This window comes from Oxyura jamaicensis, chromosome 2 (genome assembly GCF_011077185.1).
Source record: "Oxyura jamaicensis isolate SHBP4307 breed ruddy duck chromosome 2, BPBGC_Ojam_1.0, whole genome shotgun sequence".
NCBI lineage: Eukaryota > Metazoa > Chordata > Aves > Anseriformes > Anatidae > Oxyura > Oxyura jamaicensis.
This window is the reverse complement of record NC_048894.1, coordinates 145,222,721-145,236,092: the sequence shown is the minus strand read 5'-3', so window position 1 is coordinate 145,236,092 and position 13,372 is coordinate 145,222,721. Positions and strand designations below refer to the sequence as shown.

The following is a 13,372-nucleotide window of genomic DNA, read 5'->3' as shown; positions in this document are numbered from 1 at the left end:
ACAATTGCTGGTTTCTCCCGTGGTACACAGCTAAATGCTTAGGATTCTTCTGAATGGAAAGGTGATGAGTAACTGAAACACTTTCTCCTTGGGTAAAAATCTTCAATCATTTGAAGAACTGTGTTTACTGGAGGATTAGAGTTAAGATAGATGTCATGTGCATGTTTTAGAGTTTAAAAAGCCATTTTGAAAGGGCATGAAAGTTGTAGCATAAAGATGCAAAATCGTGGTTGTTTCTGAACTTGTTGATGAATCTTCCAGTATCTGAATGTAATAATACTGAATAATAATAAGATAGCATTCTGCTTGTATCAGCTGTGATAGTGGACACAAGCATTTTCCTGCTCATTTCAATAGAAAACAGTTCAAAGTCACAACTCAGGTAATGGTGTTACTTTGGAATGAGACGTGCAGCCACTTAACAGCTAATAGTCACTTAAACAGCTGCAACCTGACTACAGAAATTTGTGTCTGCATCCTAAATACATGAATGATTGTAACTTTTTCAAAATTGTTTCTAGGGGTTAAAAGGTACTTTTCCTTTTACCCACTGCTCCTTTAAAAACAAAACAAAATACTTAATTAAACATGCACCATGAAATTCTGTATAGAAATCATATCACTTTAAAAGTTGTGGGTTTTTTTGTAGCTCAGCGTATACTTTAAGAATTAAATGGCTATTTCTGACAGGAGGAACCTCAACTATTTTTCCAATGCCTATGCTGCCGCAGTCAGTGCTGTGGACCCAGATGCTGGAAACGGCGAACTCTGCATTAAGGTTCCCTCGGAGCTGTGGAAACATGTTGACGGTAAAGTAAAGAGACCATATGGCAAAAGCTTAACTTTAAGATGCCACAGAACTGTTAACTATGAGTTTCCATAGATTAAAATAAATAGAAATAGCATTACATTATTTTATGAGATAGTGATTACTGTTTTCTTTTTCCTCACACATCTTTCCAGTTGAAGACTGAAAAATACCTTCATGCTTCTTGGTAATATGGAGAAATAGTTGCAACACCCTTTACAAACAAACTGGGGTGGTCATGAGCTCAGAAGTATACATGAGGATGTGGGTATAATGGAGTAAATTGGGTGCTAAATTATAACCATTTAAAGCTGTTTACAATATACATGAGTCAACAAAGAAAATAATTTACAAGGATCTGTCTGCTTACATGTTGTTTATAAACCTATGTTATTTTTTCCCATCTCACTTTCAAGCATGGTTGTTTTAAGATTGATTCCATAGTGTCAAGGAGATGACTTTATAAACTGGAATACTAGATCCCAGAACAACTGTTCTAATAAATCACTCTCCAATTAGTTTTTGGTATTCATTTTTTTATGTGGTTTTATCTCTTTCTCCTGTTGATATGTGGGAACATGGAAGAAAAAAGTGTTACAAAGCTGCATCCTGCAGTGTTGTCAGTTACATCTTACTGGGAAAGACACTTGTTATTTCAGTTTTTGTTTCTGTGGTGTTACTTGCAAGCCTTGAAGGTTATGTTCAACAGGTACATTTTTTCTTTCCCAAGTTTGAATGTTAAAATATGGTTAGACTTGTTGGCTAAATTTCACCGTATGCTTGCATTTCTTTTCTTGCCAATCTATTCATTGGTGAGATTTCTGTGAAACTAAACCAAAGCAAAGACACTTCAGTTACAGGAAAAGCTTTAACAATAATAAGAGGTTTTAAGGAACTGCAAATGACAATTACATATCTTTTAAGAAAGTGTATGTTACATGTAGTTTTTGTAAAGAATTATTTCAGTAAGGTACAAATGAGATCATGGTAAGGGTGTAATAACTGTATGATCCTTCTCTATCCAGAAATAGGGAGATTAAGTGTGACTCCAATTGCCGTTTTTTGTCAATTAAGAAAAATTATCATAAATACAAATTCTGTAAGTTAAGCCTAAGAGGTCTCAGTTTTGTAAGGTCTTTTCTGCTTTGTAAAGTGAACCTGTATGCCCAGGAGAATGAAGTAAAACACATCATCTTGAAAGACCAATAGGCTAAAACTGAATGATTATTCTGAAATAACTTTAATGTAAGTTAATATATTTACTCTAATTTCTGTCTTGGTGCTGCAGAGTTAAAAGTCCTAAAGGTGCATATAAATTTTTCTCTGGACCAGCCAAAAGGAGGTCTTCATTTTGTGGTACCTAATATGGAGGGCAGCATGGCAGAAAGAGGTGCTCATGTCTTTTCATGTGGTTATCAAAATTCTACAAGGTAAGAACACTGTCTTTGAATGCCAGACTACATTTCCTATTTAATCTCAAAGCGTAGAAAATACAGTTTCCCTGAGTTCTTGTAATGTTGAACATTCAAAAACTTAATTTGTGCTTGAAAGGAGTTCACCAGTGTGAAATAGCATGTAATGATTAGTAGTAATTAGGATTTCTAGTCATTATAGCTCAGCAGGAGGTAATTTGCAGTGCTCTGTAAAGTTAGTAATACATACTGCCATGTAGTGGGAGTATGTCAGCATTCACAGTGTTTAAGGGTGTCGTTTGGAACCTGAGAAAAAAATAATCTGTGCAATGGTAGCATAACTGTTAACTGTTTTTCCCCCACCCTGATTTCCCTAGGTTTTGGTTTCCTTGTGTCGATTCGTATTCTGAGTTGTGTACCTGGAAACTTGAGTATACTGTGGATGCTGCAATGGTGGCTGTTTCAAATGGAGATTTGGTGGAAACTGTATATACCCATGATATGAGGAAGAAGACTTTTCATTACATGCTGGCTATTCCAACTGCAGCTTCTAACATCTCCCTGGCCATAGGACCTTTTGAAATACTTGTCGATCCATACATGCATGAGGTAATTACCTTCAGAGAGGTCTCATTTTGTAAAGAGCTAGTTACTATTTTTATGTTGATAACTCTGTATATTGATCAAATATAGGTATGTCTAGATACTGTCTCTGTTCGTACAGTTATATAGTAAAAACTTGTCTAGCAATGACTGTATTTAAATTTTTCCAAACTAAAGCCTTCGAATGAGTATTTCTGAATTCATGGGGCTGATATAGTTGGAGTTGCTAACTACATATATCTCAAAATAGGTTTAAATCCATCCTGTTGACAGTAGATGAAAATAAATTCTATGCAGTTAAATATTCTTCTGAACTAAGTTGGACACGGGGTTTTCATTTGTACCAGATCATTGCCATAATTTTGAAGTCAATGACTTAAATTTACAGCTGTAGTTTGATTGGGCAGGGTGGACTTGGTAGGTTGCCAGGCTGGCATAAAAACTCCTCTTTTGAAAGCATGATAGGAAAATACTCGGAAATAGTAATGCTTCATTTGATCCAAAGGCAAACATCAGATTTTTGTCGTCAGTTGTGGCATTCTGTTAAATTCTGCTGGTAGGAAATGCTCATTTGTGAAGAATAATAGCTGTTTAAAAAAAAAAAATCAGTCACCACATCAGTTATCACAGCTTGAAAATACTAATTTCTGTTTGATTTGTGGCAGCTGTATTTTTGCTTTTTTCTGTTACATAACGAACTTGATATTTATGAATATATTCATCAATCCCGTACCAATTCTTTTCCTTTGTAGGTGACTCACTTTTGCTTACCACAACTACTCCCATTGCTCAAACATACCACATCATACCTTCATGAGGTATTTGAGTTTTACGAGGAGATTCTTACCTGCCGCTATCCGTACTCCTGCTTCAAGACTGTTTTTATTGATGAAGCATATGTTGAAGTAGCTGCTTATGCATCCATGAGTATTTTCAGGTTAGTATTTCAGAAAATTACACTTTCTAAATCCACAAGCTTAGAAACTCTAGGTCCAAGGCTGTTGAGAAATATCTGGTGCTCTTTTTATTTTTATAGCCTGAGTTTTGCGCTCCCTAGTTTGAAAAAGCTTGGGTTTTGTTGACATTACAGGCTTTTAACACCATTTCCAATTACATGTATTATAAGGATGTTGGATTTGAATCTTAAGTTGGCGGAGATTTTCTTTCTGAAAGCCATGCATGAAATATTTGAGATTGACCTAAGTGCAGATGTTTGATAATGTTTTGTTTTCCTTCAGCTGAGAGAAGGTACCATGAACCCAAAAGAGTTCCACCAGCTCAGTTACTTTGACTCTACAGAAAAAGTTGTGTATATACATCCAAATAGCAGGAGATCTGTCTAGATAATGGTTATTAAATAAAGATGTTAATATCTGCTTGGAAAGCTAGTGAAAGAATTATTTTATTTGTTTTGGCTTTCAAAATAAGGTCTTTGTTTTGCTGTTTTTTTGTTTTGTTTTGTTTTGAGCTTGTGCTCATATTGTGTTACTCTTTTTATGGGGGTCCAGCACAAATCTCTTGCACAGCGCAATGATTATAGATGAAACTCCACTGACGAGGAGGTGCTTAGCACAGGCCCTGGCCCAGCAGTTTTTTGGATGTTTTATATCCAGAATGTCCTGGTAAGTACTTTACTTTTGCACTTTCTAGAAAAGGGGAAAAATTAGGAAACTAAAGTTTTAATTTGCACGTTGTATTTTAGCAGAATAAGTGAAAAGGTAACTGTAGAATGAAAGGAAGAGGAATAAAAACAGAAAATGAAATCCAAGAGGATGTGTGCTTTTTTGTTGTTGTTGTTTAATTATTATTATTTGAAAGGAGAATATGAGATAAAGGTTCAAGAGACTGTAGTAGTTGAACTACAGTGGTGCTGTGCCACCTGTAAATTTATAGAGGAGACTCTTTTGTATCATCAGTGAATTTCCGTCAGATAGTTTGAATGAAGGAATGTAATAATTCCTACTTCCTACATAGGAAGTACTTGTTGAGCAGAGAAGTAATAAATAATGGAGAAGCACAGGAGAGGGGAATATAGAAAGTAGTGCCAAAGGGACAAATTCACTGGGTTGGTAAACTCCCTGTAACTCTATCCCTCAGAAGATCGCCTACAGTTGTCTCATGTAATTCTGATCAGTATTTATTTTAAAGTCTTTTGCATACACTTTATATTTCAGGCACAAGGGACTTAGTACTTTTTGTGGCAAAAGTGTATGTTCCGGAGTATTCTTGTTTTTTAAAAAATAAAAAATAAAGTTAATTGATACTTATACTGGTAGAACTTCTCTTGGTCTGATGTTTATTACCAGTCTGTAACCATGGTCAAGACAGTTTTGTCTCTAGACTCCCTTTTGTGTCCTTCTGTTTACCTTCCTCATCATTATGGATGTTCATATACCTCATCAAATGACCTACCTGTCATTTTTATGCTTCAGATTCTAGCTCATGTTCATGTTCTGTTTTTTTCCCCATGTTTTTATCTCTTTTAAGGAGGCATTTAAAGAGGTAATTAATTAAATGAGTGTCCACCAAATTGTGAGATACGTACTTTGTCCACTTGCTCTCCAAATGTTCTCCATTGCATTGACATGGTTATCAAGAAATTAAGATAATCATGCTAATCGTGTAGATCAGCAGTTGTTTTAACTTTAGGATCTATCCATTTCTACCATTTAATTGTTTCTATTTCAGCTGAAATAGTTTGCTTTTATGTTTTAATCTGGGCATCTGTGGTATAAGTTCGGTTTTCACTGGCTCTTCAGTTTTATCGGTCCCATCCAGGTGCCAAGTTACATAAATTGGTTCACAGCTCATCAGACCTCTATTGACTTAGAGAAGTTGTTATATAACTTGCTGAAACTTGTGGCTTTTTTGAGCTGGTCAAAAATACCATCCCTTACAAAATACCTTCTGAAGTGCCATAATTCATGCTGCTTTCTTATTATAGGTCAGATGAATGGGTGCTGAAGGGAATCTCTGGTTATATTTATGGCCTTTGGATGAAAAAAACCTTTGGTGTTAATGAATATCGCCACTGGATTAAACAGGTAATAACAGTAACATCTTCTGTATCTTTCAGACATTTCACATCAAAGATGCAATATGAAAACAGAACATAACATGGTTTTGTGTTACAATCTAAAGATACTGTAACAAAACTTAGAGCTAAAATATTTTTACTACTTGCTGCAAGGAGAAACACCAAACATTAACCAAAATATGTTTCCATGACTGGCTTACCAATAATAATTTTCATTGTCTGTCTCTGCAGTTAGTTTTCCTATTTTTCTTTTGATTTTTGCTCAAAGACAGAAAAGGTCAACAGAAAAAGAGTACTTTTTTTTTTAACACTCATGGTAGAATATGGGATTCATGAGGAGATCTGTTCGGTGAATTAACATGGCTATACTGTGATGGCCTCAGAACGGCTCTGATGTTAGTTAGCTTGGATCAGTAGTGGATCAGGTATCTTTTTAGCCACATTTAAGTCCTAGCTTTATAATAGGCTTTTGACGTCTGTGGTGACAGTTTCTTTTTTCCAGTAAGATTTTTGTTTTCCATTGGGAGTCACCTATCTTGAAAAAGAAAGTTCTGTCTATAGCTTACATTTCTAAATGTAATGCTGTGAGACAGGGACTTATTAGCCATAATGGTAGCGAGTCCTCGTTCTTTGTCAGTGACATTCATTTGTAGAAGGATCTTCTTCCTCTTTCTCTTGTCACGTTTTCTTAGTGTCAGACTTTTCAAATTGGGGTCCTAACCCCATGGGCTTCATTGACCTCCCTTACTCACACAGGGACCCAATACACCATCCTTATCTAAGACGTTTATCTCAGTCCTGTGTTGTCTGTGCTAAAAGTGCATGTGCTATAGAGAACAACAGAATTGGATGTCTTAAGAGTCCAGTGCTGCATGCGGGGATGTTTCTGAGTATTTGTTGCTCACATTCTTTCTCTTTGGGTTAAGTACTTCCAGATAGAACTGAGAGGTGCTGCTGTTACAGCCTCCCATCCTGCTTTGAACATGTTATTTCATATGAAAGGGTGCCAGTTGATACAAATCAATAAATGCCAAAATGTCAGCGCTTGGTAACTCTTTGTCTAACATCGGGTTGCAGTCAGACAACAATTCACTCTCCCTGTGCTAAAACCAACCCGATTCGATCCAAAAGTCATGCTGACTGTTGGACGATAGTGAGCCCACGCAAACATCCTGCCTTGAAGTGTGCTTGTTAACATGGGCACAGCAGCACACAAATTCAGACACAGAGCCTGCTTCTGTCTGCCTTGGACACAGTTCAGGGTGAGGTGAGCTTTTATACGTTGCAGTCTACTGCATTGGTATAGCCAGTATTACTTTGCACTGCAAGTAAATGGTGAACACTTCCGTTGGTCAGAGGAAACTTACTCAGTGAGCAGTAATATTCTTTAGGTTTGTTATTAGTTAAATATTGTTGTGTGTTGACCCCCTATCCAGACCCAGGACAAGTATTAACTGCTAACTTCTACTATTTTGTTATTGCTTGCCATGCTGAGGAAGATCTCTGATTTTAAAATATTAGTTTGCGTTTGTAAAAATGTTTCTTTATGAGGCATGGCTTGAACTATGATGTTAAAAGCTTCCATGTTTTCAACTAATTTCTCTACTTTCCAAAATTATTCTCACTTACATATGTTGTACTTTTTAGGAGTTAGATCAAATAGTGGCGTATGAACTGAAGACTGGTGGAGTTTTGCTGCATCCAATATTCGGAGGAGGAAAAGAGAAAGACAAGTATGTTTATTTAAGCAGCAAGTCATTACAGGGTATGTTTTTATGGGGCCGTTAATATATGCCTTGGGTGTGTTGTGCGGCAGAAGGCCAAAGGCTGAAGAACTGCAGCTGCCCAAGGCATCTATTACCAGTCTCATAAAGTACATCTTGAGTATATTGGGTCACTGTTGTTTTATTTTTCTTTCACTTTAAATCCTGAAGGGAATAAAGTACAATGAATGTTTTTAATACTGTTATGAAACTACTTTTTAATAAGAGGATGAGAGTGAAGATGGAGCCAGTATTTTGGCCTGAGCTATTTATAGAGTGGTTCGTAATCTTTAGGCTTTTGAAGGTATTATCAGTTTTCTTTGCTGTTTTTGTGTCCACTGTCAGTTACAACCTTGCAGTCTTGCATGAAACTTGTCTTACCATTTGGGGGGAAAAAAGTATTAGATCAGTTGTCTGTGAAGCACCACTGCTAACTGTGAACTGGCTGAGTTGGTATTTTCATTAGTAACTGTAGCTTCAGTAGTGCTAGCTTAGGAATTTTCTCCTTACCTGTTCTGTACTACCCACTCAATAGTGCTAAGCATTGGTCAAAATTGGAAATTTTGGAGATTGGAAAGCACTACCAGGAGCCAGATCAGGAAGTTGGTCCAGGTGTCAGTGACACATTTTTGTCGTGTTTTCCTTATCTTGGATAAATAAATCTAGTTATGACACAGCCTTACAAACAGGTGCTCTTTGGAAACTCATGAGCAGTACGTCCAAAACAGGTTGAGAGCGTGCAGATGGAGTGGCAGAATATATTGATTTAAGTTCTTACTGCAGCAGAAGCCCCCCGTTAGGAAAATCTGACCTAAATTGTCTGCAGCAGTGGTTCTCTTACTTTTGAGTACAAATCCTGTTGTGTTTTTTTTTCCATTCAAAATGAAAACTCTGGATTTAAGATTGAGCCAAGTATACAGATAACCCACTTAAATATGAATAACGATCTGGTTTGGGGAGAAGAAGAAAGGAGGAGGTGGTTTTTCAAAACAGGTGACATTGGCCAGTTTCCCAGCCAGGTGAATCCTCAACAACTGCTCGTGATGGATTTTCATTTAGTTCATTGTCCTATTTCAAAGCAGTGAAGCAGACAACTACCTAGGTGGTCTTGTTGCATATACCTCTGAAAAGCGAGACAGCTAATAGCATCAATTTTAGGCATCGTATTGGTCATGATGTCTTTTTTTTTCTTTTTCTAAAGGAAAATGTGGGGTAATGAGTTAGATCTTGGCAGACTTTTTAATTGGCAATGTTACAATTTGGCAGCATATTCCCTCACAGAGAAACTAAATCTAGACTAACAGGATCAGAATTAACTAGGGAAAATGCTACATTAATGTACTATAAGGAAAGTGACTTTGTAACTGTTAATGTTAGTATTTAATTGTTTTAATCTAGAACTGGAGACCAATAATTGACCAATTCCTGTTCTAATCCCTTTAAATTTATGTTTCCTCTGTGTGATGTATCATGGTTAGAAATTGTCTTCCCATGTGTGTTTCGCTGTTTCTCTCTGTTATGGCTGGATAATCGTAAGATCACTTAAATATAAATTACAACTTGCTGTTTCTTATAGATAGCAAAGTTTCCTTGTATGTAACTTAAGTATGTGTTCCTGACTCTGGGAAATGATTTGTATTTAGGGAAGATAGTTTCATAATGGTGATGTTTAGATCTTTTTTCTTAACATATATTTTGCATTTCTTTGTTCTGGTTGTTATGATAAGGTTTCCTGCCAAGCATATTTGCATTATAACAGTCCCAATTCATAATAATATGAAGAGAAATTAGGTTGGACAGTAATCTCATTTTCACCTGAATTAAAATATGGAAAGAAATCATTGGAGAAAAATAACTTTTCAGATGAATTAATTTGTGTACAAAACACATATCACAAATTATTTCTGTGAATATGTGTACTGCAATACCAACACTGCTCTTCAGAACTTTTTTTTTTCTGAGAAAAAAATCCCAGAGCCTGAGAAAATGAAGGAACGGAACCTGCAGGTTAACTGCTGTATGGGTTCAAGCTTCAACATGAAGTGTTGTACTTGTTACCTCTTCATTTTGTGTTCTTGCATTTTTGGTTTTCTTCAGTCTTTACTTTTGGTGGTACCACCCTGCTGTAAAAAAATTAAAAGCCTCAATAATTGAATATAGATGTGTTTCAAGTGGAAGAAGCTGATTGACAGGTTTGCACTGAATGACTGGACTGTGCTCAAGAGCACGAGGGTTATAAATTTCCATGGAAGAGCTACAAGCTCGCTTTTCACTTTGACAAAGGTACTAGACCCATATTGCTAATTTGAATTCTTACTTGTTGCCAATCCAGTAACAGCCTTAAAAATCTAATGGTTAAAGAAAAACAAAATGGGAAGAAATGTATTAAAACTGAATGAACTACAAAACACATCTCTCAAATGCAATCAAACTGGTCTGTTTTGATTCACAGTTAAATAATGTAACCAGTGCCGAAATCAATCAACGCTTAGTGAATTTAAGAAGGCCAAGAATGTGGGTCCTGGCTTGGTTATAATTTTTAAGAAAAGAATTTTACCAAAGTCAATCAAGTGTATAATTTGAAGCTGGATAAATAGCTTTATACTGAGACCAAATTATTATATAATGTCTGAGCCACAACCTCAGTTCCATTCTTGCATTTCAATTTCATGGCTGCTAACCCTTCCTTACCCTAGAATACAGAAGTGTCCAAAATAACAGGGCAGTTTTGGTAAGGGGGACTTCAATAATTTCTAACCAACAAGAAACAGCAAGTAGTAATGTTAAGTATGTTCTTATCCATATGGTCAGTATACCTGAAAAGGGTATTGCTTAAATTTAGAAAATCTTTTCTTTTTGTATCATAAGATACAAAGATACAGATGTTCGTGAGTAAAGTTAAGGGAATCTCCCAGTAAATAAAAGAATGGGAAAAGAAAGCTAAGGTGTTATGGCTATCTTGGTCCTTGCTGTCTCTTAAGATTTCAGAAGAGTTGCAGACAAGAGACCAAGTACTGTTCTTTTCTGTTGTTAGAAAGTTTCTTGCTGCCTTTCAAGTGCGTGGAAAGGCTAGTCAAAATTATATTTCTAATAGGACGATGAACTTTCTGGAAGATCTGTCTTTTGCTCAGGTAGCTGGCATGAAAGATCAGGATTACACATCTTGTCTTTGATAGTTACAATTCACAAATTATTTCATTCTGTCTTGCAGTGTCTTCTAAAGTCTTTGGACAAATCCCTTGCCTTGTCCATCTTGAAATGGTTCAGTTAGGTTATCTATAAGTGAGAACCCCAGGAAAATCCCATTTTGAACCCTGGAGTTTTAAGTGGCTGGCTTTTGCTACAGCACAATGGCTAATTTATCATTCTCCACCAACCAGCATAAAATAACTCCGGATTTCTGTTTCTTAAGTAGTTGGCCCAACATGGTTTGGGTCCTTTTTTTTTTTTTTTTTTTAAGGTGTTTGTTATTAGTTCATGAGAGGGAAAAAAAAACTCAGGTGTGAAGAAGAAAAGAAGAACTAAAAGAAAAAACAACCAAGGCACAACACAATACTGTTTCCACAGCCTTGGCTCATCACTAAAATAAACTCAGAATTATCTCCTCAAATAATTGGAAAAGGGCAAAAAGGTCTTATTTTTCTAGGGAGATGCAGTATTAAAGTTACTTTTCTACTTTAAAACTGGGCTAAAGTTTGGAAAATTCATGTTCTGAAGTGTGAAACTTTATAGTCCATCAAAAGTAGGTCATATGGTGCTTTACTACTGTATAGCCACTATGGGTATCCAGAAATCAGTCCTGCTTTGAAAAGTTTCAGGGTGTCAGTGTCTGTCTTCTGATACAGAATGAAATTAGACTGTTTTAAATATTTTGCTTATAGACACTAAGGGTATGTGTGAAGGAGCACCACAGGAAGTTACGGAAATAGTATGGCAGTGGTAGCATGATGCTCTGCATAATCTGCCTTGATATAATAGCTAATTTAGAAGGCGTCTATTTGCCAAACTCTTGAAAGCATAAAGTTGCTAACTAAAATGTGCTAAGTCAGGGGAATTGATCATGAAAGTTTTTTTTGAATCTTAAAACTCCTACTTTCTTTAATTGCAAAAGTTATTTGCTTAAATGTAAAATATTAACTGTTTGAACACTTGGAAATGGAGCAGGGAGGATATAATTTGAGTAATTTCCAAACTCAAGTCATAGATTTCCCTGCTCTGTTTTTCAGTGCTACCAGTCTTTTTGAGAAGTTACTGTGCAGCATGCATTACCTGTCATTATTCTCCATATGGTACTTGCTGTATTCCAGCTACGTGCACCCCAGTAACCTTTCATGTGTGGTCATTTCAAGTGTCATAATTTACATCTTTAAAGCAGTAGAAGAGATCCTAACATTGGTGTGCCTGTAATCTTAGTTGTTAAGTTATAATTTAGTTTTAATTCCATAAAATGCAAAATAGAGTTGTTTTTTTATTATTTTTCAGCCCTGCATCACATTTACACTTTTCTATCAAACACCCTCATACGCTGTCCTGGGAGTATTACACTATGTTCCAGTGTAAAGCACATCTTGTTATGAGACTGATTGAGAACAGGATCAGCATGGAGTTCATGTTACAGGTAGGTAATTAAATGTTTATGTGGCATATAGACAGCTTTATATTTACTTATGTGGAGTATAGGCAGCTCTATATTATTTGCAAATAGAAATTTGCAGTTTCATAAAATGGAGTTAAGAAAGAGCAAATCAGCTTTTCATAGGATTCCATTTATATTTTAAGTAGTAGTTTAAACTGTATGGAACAAACATAAAATGTTGATCATGGCGTTAGGATAAGGTTAGCTATTATTCTTAAACATAACTAGTAATATTTTTATATATGCCATATTCTCTGTAATATTAGGCTATTTCTTTGCTTTGAGTAAATGACCCGTTATTAACACTGAGAACCTGTTTTACTAGTAGTTTTGCTGCCGTGACTAGTGTCACCATGAGCTAATGTAGTCATGTAGCCAGAGAGAATCTGGCTTCTGTTCTTTCCACTGCATAACATTTTCAGTGCTAGAGAGAGCATAGATCTTTATATTAGAAGAAACAGTTTAATAGAAGATAGTCATTTTATTTTGAAATACTAAACTCCTGCAGAATTGTAGTTGTTTTGTGACATGCCTTAAAAAGATAGGGTGCTATAAAGAAACACCAAACTAGAAACTAGGTGATACTTCTTCCTTTCAGCATCAGATTCCTGATTTTTTTTAAAGATAACATATATGTGGATGTGCTAAGACTTCTTACAAGCCGCTGTTATCAGGTTGAAAATACGGCAGATTTAAAGCTTTCTTTAAATAAATTTTAATTATTCTTTGCATTTTTTTAAAAAAAGGGAGAGCTAGAAAGGTAAACAGAGAACATCATGACTTCTGATTCTAAAAAGTGGATTTATTTAGTGATTGTTTTACTATAGATAATTATTTAAAGCTTATGGACTTATAAGGGATTCCGTGTAAGACTATGATAAGGAAGTATGTGAAGTGTTGGCTTAAGTTATAAAAGAAAAAAAAAAGGTGTATTATTATCGCCTAAAAAGTTGGTTATTTGAAAAAGCTCAGGTGAAAAGAAGTGATTTAAAAGTACCCTGCTAACCTCTGCATTTTATAAATTGGTAAATAAAGGCCAGATGCACCTGCAGCGACTAACTTCATACTGCTTGGTTTTTGAAATGTAGTTCATTAGAGATGCTTAGAACTAGA

General features: G+C 35.7%; 1 protein-coding gene across 2 annotated transcripts in view; it reads left to right on the top strand.

Annotated features, from left to right (window-relative positions):
• The window catches only part of TAF2 (TATA-box binding protein associated factor 2), a 57,191-nt gene that overhangs the window by 8,901 nt on the left and 34,918 nt on the right, over positions 1-13,372 (top strand). For both annotated transcript variants that reach the window (XM_035316931.1, XM_035316932.1), the window contains exons 4-11: positions 691-809; positions 2,097-2,238; positions 2,598-2,829; positions 3,576-3,760; positions 4,332-4,445; positions 5,768-5,867; positions 7,508-7,593; positions 12,106-12,241. In XM_035316931.1, coding sequence (XP_035172822.1) covers positions 691-809; positions 2,097-2,238; positions 2,598-2,829; positions 3,576-3,760; positions 4,332-4,445; positions 5,768-5,867; positions 7,508-7,593; positions 12,106-12,241 — 1,114 coding nt within the window. The remainder of the gene's footprint in view (positions 1-690; positions 810-2,096; positions 2,239-2,597; positions 2,830-3,575; positions 3,761-4,331; positions 4,446-5,767; positions 5,868-7,507; positions 7,594-12,105; positions 12,242-13,372) is intronic.